The sequence below is a fragment of the Pseudophryne corroboree genome, chromosome 12, assembly GCF_028390025.1.
Source record: "Pseudophryne corroboree isolate aPseCor3 chromosome 12, aPseCor3.hap2, whole genome shotgun sequence".
NCBI classification, from domain to species: domain Eukaryota; kingdom Metazoa; phylum Chordata; class Amphibia; order Anura; family Myobatrachidae; genus Pseudophryne; species Pseudophryne corroboree.
This window is the reverse complement of record NC_086455.1, coordinates 176,690,835-176,713,913: the sequence shown is the minus strand read 5'-3', so window position 1 is coordinate 176,713,913 and position 23,079 is coordinate 176,690,835. Positions and strand designations below refer to the sequence as shown.

Sequence of the window (23,079 nt, the reverse complement as noted above, 5' to 3'; positions counted from 1 at the left end):
AGCTGGGTGCATGTGTGTGCGCGGGGGTGGGGGGGTGCTGGACGTATGTGTATGTGGGGGTGTATATGGGGGGCAGTGCTGGGTGCATATGGGGGGGGCAGTGCTGGGTGCATGTGAGTGCGGGGGCGATGCTTGGCGTATGTGTATGTGGGTGGGTTGCTGGGCGTATATGGGGGGGCAGTGCTGGGTGGGGGATGCTGGGCGTATGTGGGGGTGTGCTGGGTGCATATGGGGGGGCAGTGCTGGGTGCATGTGTGTGCGGGGGTGGTGCTGGGCGTATGTGGGTGGGTTGCTGGGCGTATATGGGGGGGCAGTGCTGGGTGGGGGATGCTGGGCGTATGTGGGGGTGTGCTGGGTAAATATGGGGGGCAGTGCTGGGCGTATGTGTGTGCGGGGGCGGGTGCTGGGCGTATGTGTATGTGGGTGAGTTGCTGGGCGTATATGGGGGGGCAGTGCTGGGTGGGGGATGCTGGGCGTATGTGGGGGTGTGCTGGGTAAATATGGGGAGCAGTGCTGGGTGCATGTGTGTGCGGGGGCGGTGCTGGGCGTATATGGGGGGGCAGTGCTGGGTGCATGTGTGGGTGCGCGGGGGGGGTGCTGGACGTATGTGTATGTGGGGGTGTGCTGGGTGTATATGGGGGGCAGTGCTGGGTGCATATGGGGGGGCAGTGCTGGGTGGGGGATGCTGGGCGTATGTGGGGGTGTGCTGGGTAAATATGGGGGGCAGTGCTTGGTGCAAGTGTGTGCGGGGGGGGGGGGGTGCTGGGCGTATGTGTATGTGGGGGGGTGCTGGGTGTATATAGGGGGGCAGTGCTGGATGCGGGTGGGGGATGCTGGGCGTATGTGTATGTGGGGGGGTGCTGGGTATATATGGGGGGCAGTGCTGGGTGCATACGGGGGGGGCAGTGCTGGGCGTATGTGGGTGGGTTGCTGGGCGTATATGGGGGGGGCAGTGCTGGGTGGGGGATGCTGGGCGTATGTGGGGGTGTGCTGGGTAAATATGGGGGGCAGTGCTGGGTGCATGTGTGTGCGGGGGGGGGGGGGTGCTGGGCGTATGTGTATGTTGGGGGGGGCTGGGTGCATATAGGGGGGCAGTGCTGGGTGCGGGTGGGGGATGCTGGGCGTATATGTGCGGGGGGGGGGGGGTGCTGGGCGTATGTGTATGGGGGGGTGCTGGGTGTATATGGGGGGGCAGTGCTGGATGCGGGTGGGGGATGCTGGGCATATGTGTATGTGGGGGGGTGCTGGGTGTATATGGGGGGCAGTGCTGGGTGCATACGGGGGGGGCAGTGCTGGGCGTATGTGTATGTGGGTGAGTTGCTGGGCGTATATGGGGGGGCAGTGCTGGGTGGGGGATGCTGGGCGTATGTGGGGGTGTGCTGGGTAAATATGGGGGGCAGTGCTGGGTGCATGTGTGTGCGGGGGGGGGTGCTGGGCGTATGTGTATGTTGGGGGGTGCTGGGTGTATATAGGGGGGCAGTGCTGGGTGCGGGTGGGGGATGCTGGGCGTATGTATGTGCGGGGGGGGGATGCTGGGCGTATGTGTATGGGGGGTTGCTGGGTGTATATGGGGGGGCAGTGCTGGGTGCGGGGGGGGATGCTGGGCGTATGTATGTGCAGGGGGAAGGGCGCGCAGGTTGTATGTGCGGTGGGGGGCGGGTTGCTGGACATACAGGTGCAGAATATTAACCATGCTTAGAACCCCTGATTTGAGCGACTCTCCGCTTGGGACAACTACAGATCAAACCACACACTTCTCCGAATAGCGAGATCTTAGTGGGTGTTGCGTCAAAGGGGACGGCATCGCTGCTGAGGAATAACGTTTTCATATAACAACAATTTCTTAACAGACCGGTGTATAGATAGAATGTAAATGTGTGTGACGCCCGGGACTGATGATCACTCTCCGGAGAATCCCCCAATTACATGTTTCATTTCCCCAATTCCCTGACTGATCGCCGATCACTGCTGGCTACCTATTGGCTGACCGTGATACGGGACGGCTGATGTACGGGGGACCTTCTGTTGTACAGCTATCCGTGTGTGTCGCTATGCGTGTCAGTGGCATGTTGTACAGCTATCCGTGTGTGTCAGTGGCGTGTTGTACAGCTATCCGTGTGTGTCGCTATGTGTGTCAGTGGCATGTTGTACAGCTATCCGTGTGTGTCAGTGGCATGTTGTACAGCTATCCGTGTGTGTCAGTGGCGTGTTGTACAGCTATCCGTGTGTGTTGCTGTGTGTCAGTGGCATGTTGTACAGCTATCCGTGTGTGTCAGTGGCGTGTTGTACAGCTATCCGTGTGTGTCGCTATGTGTGTCAGTGGCATGTTGTACAGCTATCCGTGTGTGTCAGTGGCATGTTGTACAGCTATCCGTGTGTGTCAGTGGCGTGTTGTACAGCTATCCGTGTGTGTTGCTGTGTGTCAGTGGCATGTTGTACAGCTATCCGTGTGTGTCAGTGGCGTGTTGTACAGCTATCCGTGTGTGTTGCTGTGTGTCAGTGGCATGTTGTACAGCTATCCGTGTGTGTCAGTGGCATGTTGTACAGCTATCCGTGTGTGTCAGTGGCATGTTGTACAGCTATCTGTGTGTGTCAGTGGCGTGTTGTACAGCTATCCGTGTGTGTTGCTGTGTGTCAGTGGCATGTTGTACTGCTATCCGTGTGTGTCAGTGGCGTGTTGTACAGCTATCCGTGTGTGTCGCTATGTGTGTCAGTGGCATGTTGTACAGCTATCCGTGTGTGTCAGTGGCATGTTGTACAGCTATCCGTGTGTGTCAGTGGCGTGTTGTACAGCTATCCGTGTGTGTCAGTGGCGTGTTGTACAGCTATCCGTGTGTGTTGCTGTGTGTCAGTGGCGTGTTGTACAGCTATCCGTGTGTGTCAGTGGCGTCGGTCAGAGAAATAGTCCCTTACAGATAACTGTCATGCGTGTACCCGGGTGTTGTGCGTGTTTTGTGCCTCAGATCTTCTGTTCCTATCACAGGTGGTTACAGGACGCGTTTGACGTGCCGCTGGTTGTCCAGATGACGGATGATGAGAAGTATCTCTGGAAAGATCTGACCATAGAGAAAGCCTATCAGTACACTATAGAGAACGCCAAGGACATTATAGCATGTGGTTTTGATGTGGACAAAACCTTTATCTTCTCCGACCTGGAATATATGGGGTGAGTGACCCGTCTGCTGTGTGCACACCCTGAGCTGTGCTCATTGTGGAAGCATGACACAACACAAGTATCAGCTGACGATCTGACATAAGATACCACAAGTCAGGATCACAATAGGTACGTACAGTCAGACAGATCGGGGTGACGCTAGAGCTGGGGGCTGAGGGAAGAGCCACAACTCACATGGGCCACAAGGGACATGACAATTGTGTGTGACATAAAGTATCATGTGACTGGGTAGAGTAGGGTCTTGGGCACACATGCAGGCCACTAAAACATTTCCAAAGCTGCTCCTAAATGAACATTGGGAAGGGAGTTACTGGCTGGGACATCTTAACGTATAGGCACACCAGGCAGCTGCCTAGGGACCAGTGATTCTAGGGGCCTCTGAGCAGGTGCGGCTGGGCCCGGGTGGGTGCCTCCAGAGCCCATCAGCCAGACAGCAAATAACTGTCAGCATGCAGATTGGTGGATGGCTTGAGCTATCTACCAATCGGAGTGCAGGCAGACATCACTGTATGGGGGCATGTCCGCAGGAGGGGTACAGTAAGATTTTTGTTATAGTGGATGGTTGGGGCCTCGGTGGCTTTGCCCAGCGCTTCAGAGCTGGGTAATGACTCTCCCATGTCTCGCTCCGCGGAGTGAAGCTCTTTAGATGGAGGCGTCCGACCAATCCACCCTAAAGACCAAATAACTCTGTGTCAGTCATCGTAGACCGCGCCGGAGCTATCCAGGCTGGAGTCAGCAAAGCGCATGTGTCGGCATTCTCTGTGTGCCCTCATAGACGTGTAATACTGAAGATAATCCAGGCTGGAGTCAGCAAAGCGCATGTGTCGGCATTCTCACTGTGTCCTCATAGACGAGAAAATATTTGCGCTACCCGCTTCCCTTTGTTTTATGTCTTCACAGGTGGCGGCAGCCCGCTGAGGTGTGCGCACATATGTATCTGTATGTACTGATGAGAAGGACACACACCCCTACACGCGCACGCGCACACACACACACACACACACACACACACACACACAGAGTGAGATCTGTTTTGTGTCGGCGATGTATCCTCTGGGAGTCACAGGACGTTCCTCAGTAACGGGTGTTGAGTAATGATTGTGGTCAGCGTTGCTTTCTGAGGTTATTGGTTGGAACGTGCGGCATCACTGGAGGTATATAAATGTCGGCTGTTCTTATCGCTGATTCCCATACGTGTAGCTAATTGTTGTTCCTCGTAGATCAGTGATTTTTAACCTTTCACCTTGCGGCACACCGATAATAAGAATTTACTCACCGGTAATTCTATTTCTCGTAGTCCGTAGTGGATGCTGGGACTCCGTAAGGACCATGGGGAATAGCGGCTCCGCAGGAGACTGGGCACAACTATAAAGAAAGCTTTAGACTACTGGTGTGCACTGGCTCCTCCCACTATGACCCTCCTCCAGACTTCAGTTAGGATACTGTGCCCGGAAGAGCTGACACAATAAGGAAGGATTTTGAATCCCGGGTAAGACTCATACCAGCCACACCAATCACACCGTATAACTCGTGATACAATACCCAGTTAACAGTATGATAACAACTGAGCCTCTCAACAGATGGCTCAACAATAACCCTTTAGTTAAGTAATAACTATATACAAGTATTGCAGACAATCCGCACTTGGGATGGGCGCCCAGCATCCACTACGGACTACGAGAAATAGAATTACCGGTGAGTAAATTCTTATTTTCTCTGACGTCCTAAGTGGATGCTGGGACTCCGTAAGGACCATGGGGATTATACCAAAGCTCCCAAATGGGCAGGAGAGTGCGGATGACTCTGCAGCACCGAATGGGCAAACTCTAGGTCCTCCTCAGCCAGGGTGTCAAACTTGTAGAATTTAGCAAACGTGTTTGACCCCGACCAAGTAGCTGCTCGGCAAAGTTGAAGAGCCGAGACCCCTCGGGCAGCCGCCCAAGAAGAGCCCACCTTCCTCGTGGAATGGGCTTTCACTGATTTAGGATGCGGCAGTCCAGCCGCAGAATGTGCAAGCTGAATCGTACTACAGATCCAGCGAGCAATAGTCTGCTTTGAAGCAGGTGCACCCAACTTGTTGGGCGCATACAGGATAAAGAGCGAGTCAGTCTTTCTGACTCCAGCTGTCCTGGAAACATAGATTTTCAGGGCCCTGACTACGTCCAACAACTTGGAAGCCTCCAAGTCTTTTGTAGCCGCAGGCATCACGATAGGTTGGTTCAGATGAAAAGCTGATACCACTTTGGGGAGAAACTGGGGACGAGTCCTCAATTCTGCCCTATCCATATGGAAAATCAGATAAGGGCTTTTACATGACAAAGCCGCCAATTCTGATACACGCCTGGCCGAAGCTAAGGCCAACAACATGACCACTTTCCACGTGAGATATTTCAAATTTTCAGTGGCTCAAACCAATGTGACTTTAGGAAATCCAACACCACGTTGAGATCCCAAGGTGCCACTGGAGGCACAAAAGGGGGCTGAATATGCAGCACTCCCTTAACAAAAGTCTGAACTTCAGGTAGTGAAGCCAGTTCTCTCTGGAAGAAAATCGATAGAGCCGAAATCTGGACCTTAATGGAACCCAATTTAAGGCCCATAGTCACCCCTGACTGTAGGAAGTGCAGGAAACGGCCCAGCTGAAATTCCTCCGTTGGAGCCTTCCTGGCCTCACACCACGCAACATATTTTCGCCATATGCGGTGATAATGGTTTGCGGTTACTTCTTTCCTAGCTTTAATCAGCGTAGGAATGACTTCCTCCGGAATGCCCTTTTCCTTCAGGATCCGGTGTTCAACCGCCATGCCGTCAAACGCAGCCGCGGTAAGTCTTGGAACAGACAGGGCCCCTGCTGCAGCAGGTCTTGTCTGAGCGGTAGAGGCCGTGGGTCCTCTGAGATCATTTCTTGAAGTTCCGGGTACCAAGCTCTTCTTGGCCAATCCGGAACAATGAGTATAGTTCTTACTCCTCTTCTCCTTATTATCCTCAGTACCTTTGGTATGAGAGGAAGAGGAGGGAACACATAAACCGACCGGTACACCCACTGTGTCACTAGAGCGTCCACAGCTATCGCCTGCGGGTCTCTTGACCTGGCGCAATACTTTTCTAGCTTTTTGTTTAGGCGGGACGCCATCATGTCCACCTGTGGCCTTTACCAACGGTTTACAATCATTTGAAAGACTTCTGGATGAAGTCCCCACTCTCCCGAGTGGAGGTCGTGCCTGCTGAGGAAGTCTGCTTCCCAGTTGTCCACTCCCGGAATGAACACTGCTGACAGTGCTAACACGTGATTTTCCGCCCATCGGAGAATCCTTGTGGCTTCTGCCATCGCCGTCCTGCTTCTCGTGCCGCCCTGTCGGTTTACATGGGCGACCACCGTGATGTTGTCTGACTGGATCAGTACCGGCTGGTTTTGAAGCAGGGGTTTTGCCTGACTTAGGGCATTGTAAATGGCCCTCAGTTCCAGAATATTTATGTGCAGGGAAGTCTCCTGACTTGACCATAGTCCTTGGAAGTTTCTTCCCTGTGTGACTGCCCCCCAGCCTCGAAGGCTGGCATCCGTGGTCACCAGGACCCAGTCCTGTATGCCGAATCTGCGGCCCTCTTGAAGATGAGCACTCTGCAGCCACCACAGCAGAGACACCCTTGTCCTTGGAGACAGGGTTATCAGCCGATGCATCTGAAGATGCGATCCGGACCACTTGTCCAACAGGTCCCACTGAAAGGTTCTTGCATGAAACCTGCCGAATGGAATCGCTTCGTAGGAAGCTACCATCTTTCCCAGGATCCGCGTGCAGTGATGCACCGACACCTGTTTTGGTTTTAGGAGGCCTTTGACTAGAGATGACAGCTCCTTGGCCTTCTTCTCCGGGAGAAACACTTTTTTCTGTTCTGTGTCCAGAACCATCCCCAGGAACAGTAGACGTGTCATTTGGAATGTTTAGAATCCAGCCGTGCTGTTGTAGCACCTCCCGAGATAGTGCTACCCCGACCAACAACTGCTCCCTGGACCTCGCCTTTATCAGGAGATCGTCCAAGTACGGGATAATTAAAACTCCCTTCTTTCGAAGGAGTATCATCATTTCGGCCATTACCTTGGTAAAGACCCTCGGAGCCGTGGATAGACCGAACGGCAACGTCTGGAATTGGTAATGACAATCCTGTACCACAAATCTGAGGTACTCCTGGTGAGGATGGTAAATGGGGACATGCAGGTAAGCATCCTTGATGTCCAGTGATACTATGTAATCCCCCTCGTCCAGGCTTGCAATAACCGCCCTGAGCGATTCCATCTTGAACTTGAATTTTTTTATATATGTGTTCAAGGATTTCAAATTTAAAATGGTTCTCACCGAACCGTCCGGTTTCGGTACCACAAACATTGTGGAATAGTAACCCCGTCCTTGTTGAAGTAGGGGTACCTTTACTATCACCTGTTTTGAATACAGCTTGTGAATTGCCTGTAACACTGCCTCCCTGCCTGAGGGAGTGGTTGGCAAGGCAGATTTGAGGAAACGGCGGGGGGGAGACGTCTCGAATTCCAGCTTGTACCCCTGAGATACTATCTGAAAAATCCAGGGATCCACCCGTGAGCGAGCCCACTGATTGCTGAAATATTTGAGACGGGCCCTCACCGTACCTGGCTCCGCCTGTGGAGCCCCAGCGTCATGCTGTGGACTTAGAGGAAGCGGGTCAGGACTTTTGCTCCTGGGAACTGGCTGTATGCTGCAGCTTTTTTCCCCTACCTCTGCCTCTGGGCAGAAAGGACGCGCCTTTAACCCGCTTGCCCCTATTGGGCCGAAAGGACTGTACCTGATAATACGGTGCTTTCTTTGGCTGTGAGGGAACATGGGGTAAAAATGTAGACTTCCCAGCTGTTGCTGTGGAAACGAGGTCCGAGAGACCATCCCCGAACAACTCCTCACCCTTATAAGGCAGAACTTCCATGTGCCTTTTGGAATCTGCATCTCCTGTCCACTGCCGAGTCCATAATCCTCTCCTGGCAGAAATGGACATTGCACTAATTTTGGATGCCAGCCGGCAAATATCCCTCTGTGCATCCCTCATGTATAAAAGTGCGTCTTTTATATGCTCTACGGTTAGCAATATAGTGTCCCTGTCTAGGGTATCAATATTTTCCGACAGGTAATCTGACCACGCAGCTGCAGCACTGCACATCCATGCTGAAGCAATAGCTGGTCTCAGTATAACACCTGTGTGTGTATATATAGATTTCAGGATAGCCTCCTGCTTTCTATCAGCAGATTCCTTTAGGGCGGCCGTATCCGGAGACGGTAATGCCACCTTCTTTGACAAGCGTGTGAGCGCTTTATCCACTCTAGGGGATGTTTCCCAACGTGACCTATCCTCTGGCGGGAAAGGGTACGCCATTAGTAACCTCTTAGAAATTACCAGCTTCTTATCAGGGGAAGCCCACGCTTCTTCACACACTTCATTTAACTCTTCAGATGGAGGAAAAGCTACTGGTAGTTTTTTCTCTCCAAACATAATACCCTTTTTTGTGGTACCGGGGGTAACATCAGAAATGTGCAACACATTTTTCATTGCCTCAATCATGTAACGTGTGGCCCTACTGGAAGTTACATTAGTCTCATCGTCGTCGACACTGGAGTCAGTATCCGTGTCGACATCTGTGTCTGCCATCTGAGGTAGCGGGCGTTTTAGAGCCCCTGATGGCTTTTGAGACGCCTGGGCAGGCACAGGCTGAGAAGCCGGCTGTCCCACATTTGGTATGTCGTCAAACCTTTTATGCAAGGAGTCGACACTGTCGCGTAATTCCTTCCACAGCACCATCCACTCAGGTGTCGACCCCGCAGGGGGTGACATCACATTTACAGGCATCTGCTCCGCCTCCACATAAGCCTCCTCATCAAACATGTCGACACAGCCGTACCGACACACCGCAAACACACAGGGAATGCTCTGACAGAGGACAGGACCCCACAAAGCCCTTTGGGGAGACAGAGAGAGAGTATGCCAGCACACACCAGAGCGCTATATAACACAGGGATCCCACTATAAATGAGTGTTTTCCCTTATAGCTGCATTTTATATATATATATATATATATATATATATATATATATCCTGCACCTAAATTTAGTGCCCCCCCTCTCTTTTTTTACCCTTCTGTAGCTTGCAGACTGCAGGGGAGAGCCAGGGAGCTTCCTTCCAGCGGAGCTGTGAGGGAAAAATGGCGCCAGTGTGCTGAGGGAGATGGCCCCGCCCCTTTTCCGGGGGACTTCTCCCGCTTTTTCTGGAATACTGGCAGGGGTATTTTTACATCTATATAGCCTCTAGGACTATATATGATGTAGATTTGCCAACCAAGGTGTCTTATATTGCCCTCAGGGCGCCCCCCCCCCCAGCGCCCTGCACCCATCAGTGACCGGAGTGTGAGGTGTACATGAGGAGCAATGGCGCACAGCTGCAGTGCTGTGCGCTACCTTGGTGAAGACCGAAGTCTTCTGCCGCCGATTTTCCGGACCTCTTCATGCTTCTGGCCCTGTAAGGGGGACGGCGGCGCGGCTCCGGGAACGAACACCAAGGTCGGGTCCTGCGGTCGATTCCTCTGGAGCTAATGGTGTCCAGTAGCCTAAGAAGCCCAAACTACCACCTGTTAGGTAGGTTCGCTTCTTCTCCCCTTAGTCCCTCGCTGCAGTGAGTCTGTTGCCAGCAGATCTCACTGTAAAATAAAAAACCTAAATATACTTTCTTTCTAGGAGCTCAGGAGAGCCCCTAGTGTGCATCCAGCTCAGCCGGGCACAAGATTCTAACTGAAGTCTGGAGGAGGGTCATAGTGGGAGGAGCCAGTGCACACCAGTAGTCTAAAGCTTTCTTTATAGTTGTGCCCAGTCTCCTGCGGAGCCGCTATTCCCCATGGTCCTTACGGAGTCCCAGCATCCACTTAGGACGTCAGAGAAAAGACTTTAAAATTGCCAAGGTACACCATCTGTGTGCCACAGGAAAAAAAATATTGGCCCCCACAGTAATTAAACAGATGGGATGCCGCTGTCCGTGTACTGACAGCCAGCATCTTGTTTGTCGGTAAAACATATCTATTCCTTAATAATGCCACACACTTTCTCCCAGTAATTCCACCACACACTGCCCCGCAAATAATAATTCCACCACACACTGCCCGCAATAATAATTCCACCACGCACTGCCCCGCAATAATAATTCCACCATGCACTGCCCCGCAATAATAATTCCACCACGCACTGCCCCGCAATAATAATTCCACCACACACTGCCCGCAATAATAATTCCACCACCGCAATAATAATTCCACCACGCACTGCCCCGCAATAATAATTCCACCACGCACTGCCCCGCAATAATAATTCCACCACCGCAATAATAATTCCACCACGCACTGCCCTGCAATAATAATTCCACCACGCACTGCCCCGCAATAATAATTCCACCACACACTGCCCGCAATAATAATTCCACCACACATTGCCCGCAATAATAATTCCACCACACACTTCCCGCAATAATAATTCCACCACACACTGCCCCGCAATAATAATTCCACCACACACTGCCCCGCAATAATAATTCCACCACACACTGCCCCGCAATAACACACTGCCCGCGATAATAATTCCACCACACACTGCCCCGCAATAATAATTCCATCACACACTGCCCCGCAATAATTCCACCACACACTGCCCGCAATAATAATTCCACCACACACTGCCCGCAATAATAATTCCACCACACACTGCCCCGCAAAAATAATTCCACCACGCACTGCCCCGCAATAATAATTCCACCACCGCAATAATAATTCCACCACGCACTGCCCCGCAATAATAATTCCACCACGCACTGCCCCGCAATAATAATTCCACCACACACTGCCCCGCAATAATAATTCCACCACCGCAATAATAATTCCACCACGCACTGCCCCGCAATAATAATTCCTCCACACTGCCCCGCAATAATAATTCCTCCACGCACTGCCCCGCAATAATAATTCCACCACACACTGCCCCGCAATAATAATTCCACCACTGCGATAATAATTCCACCACACACTGCCAGCAATAATAATTCCACCACACACTGCCCGCAATAATAATTCCACCACGCACTGCCCCTCATAATAATTCCACCACACACTGCCCGCAATAATAGTTCCACCACACACAGCCCCTCTTAATAATTCCTCCACGCACAGCCCCTCTTAATAATTCCACCACGCACTGCCCCTCATAATAATTCCACCACACACTGCCCGCAATAATAATTTCACCACGCACTGCCCCTCATAATAATTCCACCACACACTGCCCGCAATAATAATTCCTCCACGCACAGCCCCTCTTAATAATTCCTCCACGCACAGCCCCTCTTAATAATTCCTCCACGCACAGCCCCTCTTAATAATTCCTCCACGCACAGCCCCTCATAATTCCTCCACGCACTGCCCGCAATAATAATTCCTCCACGCACAGCCCCTCTTAATAATTCCTCCACGCACTGCCCCTCATAATAATTCCACCACACACTGCCCGCAATAATAATTCCACCACACACTGCCCGCAATAATAATTCCACCACGCACAGCCCCGCAATAATAATTCCTCCACGCACTGCCCCTCATAATAATTCCTCCACGCACTGCCCCTCATAATAATTCCTCCACGCACTGCCCCTCATAATAATTCCACCACGCACAGCCCGCGATGATAATTCCACCACGCACAGCCCGCGATGATAATTCCACCACGCACAGCCTGCGATAATTCCACCACGCACTGCCCGCGATAATAATTCCACCACACACTGCCCGCGATAATTCCTCCACGCACTGCCCGCGATAATAATTCCTCCACGCACTGCCCGCGATAATAATTCCACCACGCACTGCCCGCGATAATAATTCCACCACGCACTGCCCGCGATAATAATTCCACCACGCACTGCCCGCGATAATAATTCCACCACGCACTGCCCCGCGATAATAATTCCACCACGCACTGCCCCGCAATAATAATTCCACCACGCACTGCCCCGCAATAATAATTCCATCACGCACTGCCCCACAATAATAATTCCACCATGCACTGCCCCGCAATAATAATTCCACCACGCACTGCCCGCGATAATAATTCCACCACGCACTGCCCCTCATAATAATTCCACCACACACTGCCCGCAATAATAGTTCCACCACACACAGCCCCTCTTAATAATTCCTCCACGCACAGCCCCTCTTAATAATTCCACCACGCACTGCCCCTCATAATAATTCCACCACACACTGCCCGCAATAATAATTTCACCACGCACTGCCCCTCATAATAATTCCACCACACACTGCCCGCAATAATAATTCCTCCACGCACAGCCCCTCTTAATAATTCCTCCACGCACAGCCCCTCTTAATAATTCCTCCACGCACAGCCCCTCTTAATAATTCCTCCACGCACAGCCCCTCTTAATAATTCCTCCACGCATAGCCCCTCATAATTCCTCCACGCACTGCCCGCAATAATAATTCCTCCACGCACAGCCCCTCTTAATAATTCCTCCACTCACTGCCCCTCATAATAATTCCACCACACACTGCCCGCAATAATAATTCCACCACATACTGCCCGCAATAATAATTCCACCACGCACAGCCCCGCAATAATAATTCCTCCACGCACTGCCCCTCATAATAATTCCTCCACGCACTGCCCCTCATAATAATTCCACCACGCACAGCCCGCGATGATAATTCCACCACGCACAGCCTGCGATAATTCCACCATGCACTGCCCGCGATAATAATTCCACCACACACTGCCCGCGATAATTCCTCCACGCACTGCCCGCGATAATAATTCCACCACGCACTGCCCGCGATAATAATTCCACCACGCATTGCCCGCGATAATAATTCCACCACGCACTGCCCCGCGATAATAATTCCACCACGCACTGCCCCGCGATAATAATTCCACCACGCACTGCCCCGCAATAATAATTCCATCACGCACTGCCCCGCAATAATAATTCCATCACGCACTGCCCCACAATAATAATTCCACCACGCACTGCCCCGCAATAATAATTCCACCACGCACTGCCCGCGATAATAATTCCACCACGCACTGCCCCTCATAATAATTCCACCACTCACTGCCCGCAATAATAGTTCCACCACACACAGCCCCTCTTAATAATTCCTCCACGCACAGCCCCTCTTAATAATTCCACCACGCACTGCCCCTCATAATAATTCCACCACACACTGCCCGCAATAATAATTTCACCACGCACTGCCCCTCATAATAATTCCACCACACACTGCCCGCAATAATAATTCCTCCACGCACAGCCCCTCTTAATAATTCCTCCACGCACAGCCCCTCTTAATAATTCCTCCACGCACAGCCCCTCTTAATAATTCCTCCACGCACAGCCCCTCTTAATAATTCCTCCACGCACAGCCCCTCATAATTCCTCCACGCACTGCCCGCAATAATAATTCCTCCACGCACAGCCCCTCTTAATAATTCCTCCACTCACTGCCCCTCATAATAATTCCACCACACACTGCCCGCAATAATAATTCCACCACATACTGCCCGCAATAATAATTCCACCACGCACAGCCCCGCAATAATAATTCCACCACGCACTGCCCGCGATAATAATTCCACCACGCACTGCCCCGCAATAATAATTCCACCACGCACTGCCCCACAATAATAATTCCACCACGCACTGCCCCGCAATAATAATTCCACCACGCACTGCCCCGCAATAATAATTCCACCACGCACTGCCCCGCAATAATAATTCCACCACGCACTGCCCGCGATAATAATTCCACCACGCACTGCCCGCGATAATAATTCCACCACACACTGCCCCGCAATAATAATTCCACCACGCACTGCCCGCGATAATAATTCCACCACACACTGCGGGGGGGGGGGGGGGGGGGGTGGCGTGGCACTGACATGCAAGGCGGACTAGCCCTGTGCTGGGCGTCCCCCCGCATGTCTGAGTGCCTGATCGTAGCTGGGCTAAATTCAGCACAGCTACGATCAACTCTGAATGACCCCCATAGTCCCAGTGCATATCGTCAGATGTACAGTGTTCTTATGCTGTGTAGTTGGCATGTGGGCCTAAGAGTACAGGGAGAGGTTGTGTTGGGTTTTTGTCATGTTTGTTTTTTATGAATCACAAAAGTAACAAACTATTTAATGCAACTGAAACTCTTTATTTTAAGGCAGAGTTCTGGTTTCTACAGAAACGTGGTGCAGGTCCAGAAACACGTCACCTTCAACCAGGTGAAGGGAATATTCGGCTTCACAGACAGCGACTGCATTGGTAAGACGATGACTCCCCAGTGGATATGGTGATGGTCAGTGTGTCGCCTACCTGACGTGTGCTGCGTTGTGTTGTAGGTGTGCGGCCTGACGTGTGCTGCGTTGTGTTGTAGGTGTGCGCCCTGACGTGTGCTACGTTGTGTTGTAGGTGTGCGGCCTGACGTGTGCTGCGTTGTGTTGTAGGTGTGCGGCCTGACGTGTGCTGCGTTGTGTTGTAGGTGTGATGGTCAGTTTGTCTCCTGCCTAACATTTGCTGCGTTGTGTTGTAGGTGTGCGGCCTGATGTGTGCTGCGTTGTGTTGTAGGTGTGTGTGGCCTGACGTGTGCTGCGTTGTGTTGTAGGTGTGCGGCCTGACGTGTGCTGCGTTGTGTTGTAGGTGTGCGGCCTGACGTGTGCTGCGTTGTGTTGTAGGTGTGTGTGTGGCCTGACGTGTGCTGCGTTGTGTTGTAGGTGTGTGTGGCCTGACGTGTGCTGCGTTGTGTTGTAGGTGTGTGTGGCCTGACGTGTTCTGCGTTGTGTTGTAGGTGTGTGTGGCCTGACGTGTGCTGCGTTGTGTTGTAGGTGTGCGGCCTGACTTGTGCTGGGTTGTGTTGTAGGTGTGCGGCCTGACGTGTGCTGCGTTGTGTTGTAGGTGTCTGGCCTGATGTGTGCTGCGTTGTGTTGTAGGTGTGCGGCCTGACGTGTGCTGCGTTGTGTTGCAGGTAAGATCAGCTTCCCCGCCATCCAGGCAGCACCGTCCTTCAGCAGCTCTTTCCCGGAAATATTCCATGGCAGGAAAGATATCCAGTGCCTCATCCCGTGCGCTATTGACCAGGTACAAAGCCTCCGGTGTGTAACTCTGTGCTCAATTCTGCCCTGAGGATGCCTTCAATGAGTCACCGTGTGTCTCGCACCTCACTGGGGTAACTTATGTGCAGCCTGTATTTGTTCAGCCCATAACCGAGCTTTTCTGACAATTTGGAGGCGCGGCCACCGTGTCCTAAAATGCTTTCACTGGGCATCCTGTAAGAACGTCCCGTTATGTGCTCATGCAGGATCAATATGATAGACCGCCAAACGGTGTGCCGGCAGTCACAGTACCGACGCCGGAATCCTGATCTACGAAATCCCGACAGGGGCGAGGTAAGTAACTCTTGTACCCCTCTCCCCTACCCCTAACCCACCATTCCTGCAGCCTAACCCTAACCTTCCCACTCAGTGCCTAACCCTAACACCTACCTCCCCCCCCCCCCCCCCCCGCAGCCTAACCCTAACCTCCCCACTCAGTGCCTAACCCTAACACCCACCTCATGTCCCCCACAGCCTAACCCTAACCTTCCCGCTCAGTGCCTAACCCTAACACCCACCTCATGTCCCCCACAGCCTAACCCTAACCTTCCCGCTCAGTGCCTAACCCTAACACCTACCTCCCCCCCCCCTGCAGCCTAACCCTAACCTCCCCACTCAGTGCCTAAACCTAACACCCACCTCATGTCCCCCACAGCCTAACCCTAACCTTCCCGCTCAGTGCCTAACCCTAACACCCACCTCCTCTCCCCCACAGCCTAACCCTAACATCCCCACCCAGTGCCTAACCCTAACACCCCCCTCCCCCCCCCCCCTGCAACCTAACCCTAATCCACCCACTCAGTGCCTAACCGTAACACCCCCCTCCTCCCCCCCCCCCCCCCCCTGCAACCTAACCCTAACCTCCCCACTCAGTGCCTAACCCTAACACCCACCTCCTGTCCCCCACAGCCTAACCCTAACCACCCCGCTCAGTGCCTAACCCTAACACCCACCTCCTCTCCCCCACAGCCTAACCCTAACCTCCCCACTCAGTGCCTAACCCTAACACCCACCTCCCCCCCCGCCTGCAACCTAACCCTAATCCACCCACTCAGTGCCTAACCGTAACACCTACCTCCCCCCCCCCCTGCAGCCTAACCCTAACCTCCCCACTCAGTGCCTAACCCTAACACCCACCTCATGTCCCCCACAGCCTAACCCTAACCTTCCCGCTCAGTGCCTAACCCTAACACCCACCTCCTCTCCCCCACAGCCTAACCCTAACATCCCCACCCAGTGCCTAACCCTAACACCCCCCTCCTCCCCCCACCCCCTGCAACCTAACCCTAATCCACCCACTCAGTGCCTAACCGTAACACCCACCTCCCCCCCCCCCCTGCAACCTAACCCTAACCTCCCCACTCAGTGCCTAACCCTAACACCCACCTCCTGTCCCCCACAGCCTAACCCTAACCACCCCGCTCAGTGCCTAACCCTAACACCCACCTCCTCTCCCCCACAGCCTAACCCTAACCTCCCCACTCAGTGCCTAACCCTAACACCCCCCTCCTCCCCCCCCCCCCTGCAACCTAACCTACCCACTCAGTGCCCAACCGTAACACCCACCTCCTCCCCCCCCCCCCTGCAGCCTAACCCTAACCTCCCCACTCAGTGCCTAACCCTAACACCCCCCTCCTCCCCCCCCCCCTGCAACCTAACCTACCCACTCAGTGCCTAACCGTAACACCCACCTCCTCCCCCCCCCCCCTGCAGCCTAACCCTAACCTCCCCACTCAGTGCCTAACCCTAACACCCCCACTATTGTGGTGGTCACATATGCTCAGCTCCAGGAGGGTGAAGATCATCCCTTATTTAGAGCAAACGGACTCTGTATCTCTTTGGAGCATGTGATAGAGACAGAACAGGTTCTGGAATCACATGGTTGGAGTCCAGTCTAGTCCCATCTCTGAGGAGGCTCTATCTGAGGATAATCTGGGACACTACATTGCAGGGGACACGATTCTTTCTTTACAGACGTTTGTTTCTGTGTCCGGGTCTTTGGGTAAAATGATCTCTACTTTCTGTATGCTCCAGTTTGCCCAGTTCCACTCTCTATACTTTCAGATACAGTTGTTATTGAAGTGGAACAAGTCCCATCTTTAGTAACTTCCCAGTACATCAGTCTGTCTCCCAGGGCTTGTCACAACCTTCTCTGTTGGTTGTAGAACAGCAACCATGGCTAAAGTAATCTGTTCTGCTATTTGGAACGTATACCTGGTCATGACAGATGCAAGCCTTACCTGTTTGGGGCAGTTGCCCTCCAGTCCATATTCCAGGGCCAGTGGTCTCTAGAAGTATTTGCACTCCTGATCAATGTCATTGGAAGTTTTTCCGTATTCTTTCAAAGAAGACTGGCTTTAAGCCTCATGGTTCTTACATTGCGTTCATCATGTGCAACCTCCCTTATGTTCCTCCAGTGATTCTGTTCTCCACGCTTTGTAACATTCATTCTGTTAGCCCTTGTAATCAGTGTGCTTTGCTTTCTTCATGGCCACCTCTCAGCCCTTTGGCTGGCAGAATTGGGAGCTGTCATACCCTATCACCTGTTCTCCTCTTCCATAAGAATAAATCCTCTTTTCAGCGTAAGGTAGTGTCCAGATTCCATGTTGTTCCCGATATGTACTGGGATTATTTTTTGGTCGAGAAGGTCCCTCTGCAATCCTTGATGATGTGTCAGGGCTCTATGGATTTATTTATTATCCTTTATTTCTCTATCGTCCTAAGTGGATGCTGGGGTTCCTGAAAGGACCATGGGGAATAGCGGCTCCGCAGGAGACAGGGCACAAAAGTAAAGCTTTTACAGGTCAGGTGGTGTGTACTGGCTCCTCCCCCTATGACCCTCCTCCAGACTCCAGTTAGATTTTTGTGCCCGGCCGAGAAGGGTGCAATTCTAGGTGGCTCTCATAAAGAGCTGCTTAGAGAGTTTAGCTTAGGTTTTTTATTTTACAGTGATTCCTGCTGGCAACAGGATCACTGCAACGAGGGACAGAGGGGAGAAGAAGTGAACTCACCTGCGTGCAGGATGGATTGGCTTCTTGGCTACTGGACATGAAGCTCCAGAGGGACGATCACAGGTACAGCCTGGATGGTCACCGGAGCCACGCCGCCGGCCCCCTCACAGATGCTGAAGCAAGAAGAGGTCCAGAATCGGCGGCTGAAGACTCCTGCAGTCTTCTTAAGGTAGCGCACAGCACTGCAGCTGTGCGCCATTTTCCTCTCAGCACACTTCACACGGCAGTCACTGAGGGTGCAGGGCGCTGGGGGGGGGGGCGCCCTGGGAGGCAAATGAAAACCTTTAAAAAGGCTAAAAATACCTCACATATAGCCCCAGAGGCTATATGGAGATATTTACCCCTGCCTAAATGTACTAAATAGCGGGAGACGAGCCCGCCGGAAAAGGGGCGGGGCCTATCTCCTCAGCACACGGCGCCATTTTCTGTCACAGCTCCGCTGGTCAGGAAGGCTCCCAGGTCTCTCCCCTGCACTGCACTACAGAAACAGGGTATAACAGAGAGGGGGGGCAAAATAAATGGCAATATATTAATATAAAAGCAGCTATAAGGGAGCACTTAATCATAAGGCTATCCCTGTCATATATAGCGCTTTTTGGTGTGTGCTGGCAGACTCTCCCTCTGTCTCCCCAAAGGGCTAGTGGGTCCTGTCTTCGTATAGAGCATTCCCTGTGTGTCTGCTGTGTGTCGGTACGTGTGTGTCGACATGTATGAGGACGTTATTGGTGTGGAGGCGGAGCAATTGCCAAATATGAGGATGTCACCTTCTAGGGGGTCGACACCAGAATGGATGCCTTTATTTGTGGAATTACGGGATAGCGTCAACTCGCTTAAGCAGTCGTTTGCCGACATGAGGCGGCCGGACACTCAATTAGTGCCTGTCCAGGCGCCTCAAACACCGTCAGGGGCTGTAAAACGCCCCTTGCCTCAGTCGGTCGACACAGACCCAGACACAGGCACTGATTCCGGTGGTGAAGGTGACGAATCAACCGTATTTTCCAGTAGGGCCACACGTTATATGATTTTGGCAATAAAGGAGATGTTACATTTAGCTGATACTACAGGTACCACTAAACAGGGTATTATGTGGGGTGTGAAAAAACTACCAGTAGTTTTTACCGAATCAGAAGAATTAAATGACGTGTGTGATGAAGCGTGGGGTGCCCCGATAAAAAACTGCTAATTTCAAAGAAGTTATTGGCTTTATACCCTTTCCCGCCAGAGGTTAGGGAGCGCTGGGAAACACCTCCTAGGGTGGACAAAGCGCTAACACGCTCATCAAAACAAGTGGCGTTACCCTCTCCTGAGACGGCCGCACTTAAAGATCCATCAGATAGGAGGATGGAAAATATCCAAAAAGGTATATACACACATGCAGGTGTTATACTACGACCAGCTATTGCGACTGCCTGGATGTGCAGTGCTGGGGTAGTTTGGTCAGAGTCCCTGATCGAAAATATTGATACCCTGGACAGGGACAATATTTTACTGTCGTTAGAACAAATAAAGGATGCATTTCTTTATATGCGTGATGCACAGAGAGATATCTGCACACTGGCATCACGGGTAAGTGCTATGTCCATTTCGGCCAGAAGAGCTTTATGGACACGACAGTGGACAGGCGATGCGTAGAGGAGTTATTTGGGGTCGGTCTATCGGATTTGGTGGCCACGGCTACGGCCGGGAAATCCACCTTTCTACCTCAAGTCACTCCCCAACTGAAAAAGGCACCGACCTTTCAACCGCAGCCCTTTCGTTCCTTTAAAAATAAGCGAGCAAAGGGCTATTCATATCTGCCACGAGGCAGAGGACGAGGGAAGAGACAGCAACAGGCAGCTCCTTCCCAGGAACAGAAGCCCTCCCCGGCTTCTACAAAAGCCTCAGCATGACGCTGGGGCTTCGCAAGCGGACTCGGGGGCGGTAGGCGGTCGTCTCAAGAATTACAGCGCGCAGTGGGCTCACTCGCAGGTAAATCCCTGGATCCTGCAGATAATATCTCAGGGGTACAGGTTGAAATTAGAGACAGAGCCACCTCGCCGTTTCCTGAAGTCTGCTTTACCAACGTCCCCCTCAGAAAGGGAGACGGTTTTGGAAGCCATTCACAAGCTGTATTCTCAGCAGGTGATAGTCAAGGTACCTCTTCTACAACAAGGGAAGGGGTATTATTCCACTCTTTTTGTGGTACCGAAGCCGGATGGCTCGGTAAGGCCTATTCTAAATCTGAAGTCCTTGAACCTGTACATAAAGAAGTTCAAGTTCAAGATGGAGTCACTCAGAGCAGTGATAGCGAACCTGGAAGAAGGGGACTTTATGGTATCCTTGGACATCAAGGATGCGTATCTCCACGTTCCAATTACCCCTCACACCAGGGGTACCTCAGGTTCGTTGTACAAAACTGTCACTATCAGTTTCAGACGCTGCCGTTTGGTTTGTCCACGGCACCTCGGGTCTTTACAAAGGTAATGGCCGAGATAATATTTCTTCTTCGAAGAAAAGGCGTATTAATTATCCCATACTTGGACGATCTCCTAATAAGGGCAAGGTCCAGAGAACAGCTAGAGATGGGTTTAGCACTATCTCAAGAGGTGCTAAAGCAGCACGGATGGATTCTGAATATTCCAAAATCCCAATTAATGCCGACAACTCGTCTGCTGTTCCTGGGGATGATTCTGGACACAGTTCAGAAAAAGGTTTTTCTTCCCGAAGAAAAAGCCAAGGAGTTATCTGACCTGGTCAGGAACCTCCTAAAACCAGGAAAGGTGTCTGTACATCAATGCACAAGAGTCCTGGGAAAAAATGGTAGCTTCTTACGAAGCAATCCCTTTCGGCAGATTCCATGCAAAGGGATCTGTTGGACAAATGGTCAGGGTCGCATCTTCAGATGCACCTGCGGATAACCCTGTCGCCGAGGACAAGGGTATCCCTTCTGTGGTGGTTGCAGGAGGCTCATCTATTGGAGGGCCGCAGATTCGGCATGCAGGATTGGATCCTGGTGACCACGGAGGCCAGCCTGAGAGGCTGGGGAGCAGTCACACAGGGAAGAAATTTCCAGGGAGTGTGGTCGAGCCTGAAAAAGTCTCTTCACATAAGCATTCTGGAACTAAGAGCAATCTACAATGCTCTAAGCCAGGCGGAACCTCTGCTTCAAGGAAGACCGGTGTTGATCCAGTCGGACAACATCACGGCAGTCGCCCATGTAAACAGACAGGGCGGCACAAGAAGCAGGAGGGCAATGGCAGAAGCTGCCAGGATCCTTCGCTGGGCGGAGAATCACGTGATAGCACTGTCAGCAGTATTCATCCCGGGCGTGGACAACTGGGAAGCAGACTTCCTCAGCAGACACGACCTTCACCCGGGAGAGTGGGGACTTCATCCAGAAGTTTTCCACATGCTATTAAACCGTTGGGTAAAACCAATGGTGGACATGATGGCGTCTCGCCTCAACAAAACACTGGACAGGTATTGCGCCAGGTCAAGAGATCCGCAGGCAATAGCTGTGGACGCGCTGGTAACACCTTGGGTGTACCAGTCGGTATATGTGTTTCCTCCTCTGCCTCTCATACCAAAGGTATTGAGGATTATACGGCAAAGAGGAGTAAGACTAGTGGCTCCGGATTGGCCAAGAAGGACTTGGTACCCGGAACTTCAAGAGATGGTCACGGACGATCCGTGGCCTCTACTTCTGAGAAGGGACCTGCTTCAGCAGGGTACTTGTCTTTTTCAAGACTTACCGCGGCTGCGTTTGACGGCATGGCGTTTGAATGCCAGATCCTAAAAGGAAAAGGCATTCCAGAAGAAGTCATTCCTACCTTGATAAAGGCAAGGAAGGAAGTCACCGCGAAGCATTATCGCCGTATTTGGCGAAAATATGTTGCGTGGTGCGAGCAGCGGAGTGCTCCGATGGAGGAATTTCAACTGGGTCGTTTTCCTACATTTCCTGCAATCAGGATTGTCTATGGGTCTCAAATTGGGATCTATTAAGGTTCAAATTTCGGCCCTATCAATATTCTTCCAAAAAGAATTGGCCTCAGTCCCTGAGGTCCAGATTTTTATCAAAGGAGTACTGCATATACAGCCTCCTGTGGTGCCTAAGGTGGCACCGTGGGATCTAAATGTAGTTTTAGATTTCCTCAAATCCAATTGGTTTGAACCACTAAAGAATGTGGATTTGAAATATCTCACATGGAAAGTGACTATGTTACTGGCCCTGGCTTCGGCCGGGAGAGTATCTGAACTGGCGGCTTTGTTTTATAAAAGCCCTTATTTAATTTTCCATTCGACATAGGGCAGAGCTGCGGACGCGTCCGCATTTTCTCCCTAAGGTGGTATCAGCGTTTCACCTGAACCAGCCTATTGTAGTGCCTGCGGCTACAGACGACTTGAAGGACTCCAAGTTGTTGGACGTTGTCAGAGCCTTAAAATATACATTTAAAGGACGGCTGGAGTCAGAAAATCTGACTCGCTGTTTATACTGTATGCACCCAACAAGTTGGGTGCACCTGCTTCTAAGCAGTCGATTGCTCGTTGGATTTGTAACAAAATTCAACTTGTACATTCTGTGGCAGGCCTGCCACAGCCTAAATCTGTTAAGGCCCATTCCGCAAGGAAGGTGGGCTCATCTTGGGCGGCTGCCCGAGGGGTCTCGGCATTACAACTCTGCCGAGCAGCTACGTGGTCAGGGGAGAACACGTTTGTA

The 23,079-nt window shown here is 51.9% G+C and overlaps 1 protein-coding gene across 1 annotated transcript in view; it reads left to right on the top strand.

Moving 5' to 3' along the window:
- Positions 1-23,079, top strand: part of WARS1 (tryptophanyl-tRNA synthetase 1) — a 206,465-nt gene that overhangs the window by 114,251 nt on the left and 69,135 nt on the right. Inside the window, exons 6-8 of the mRNA XM_063948647.1 lie at positions 2,984-3,166; positions 14,445-14,545; positions 15,246-15,358. Of these exons, the coding sequence (XP_063804717.1) occupies positions 2,984-3,166; positions 14,445-14,545; positions 15,246-15,358 (397 nt within the window). The remainder of the gene's footprint in view (positions 1-2,983; positions 3,167-14,444; positions 14,546-15,245; positions 15,359-23,079) is intronic.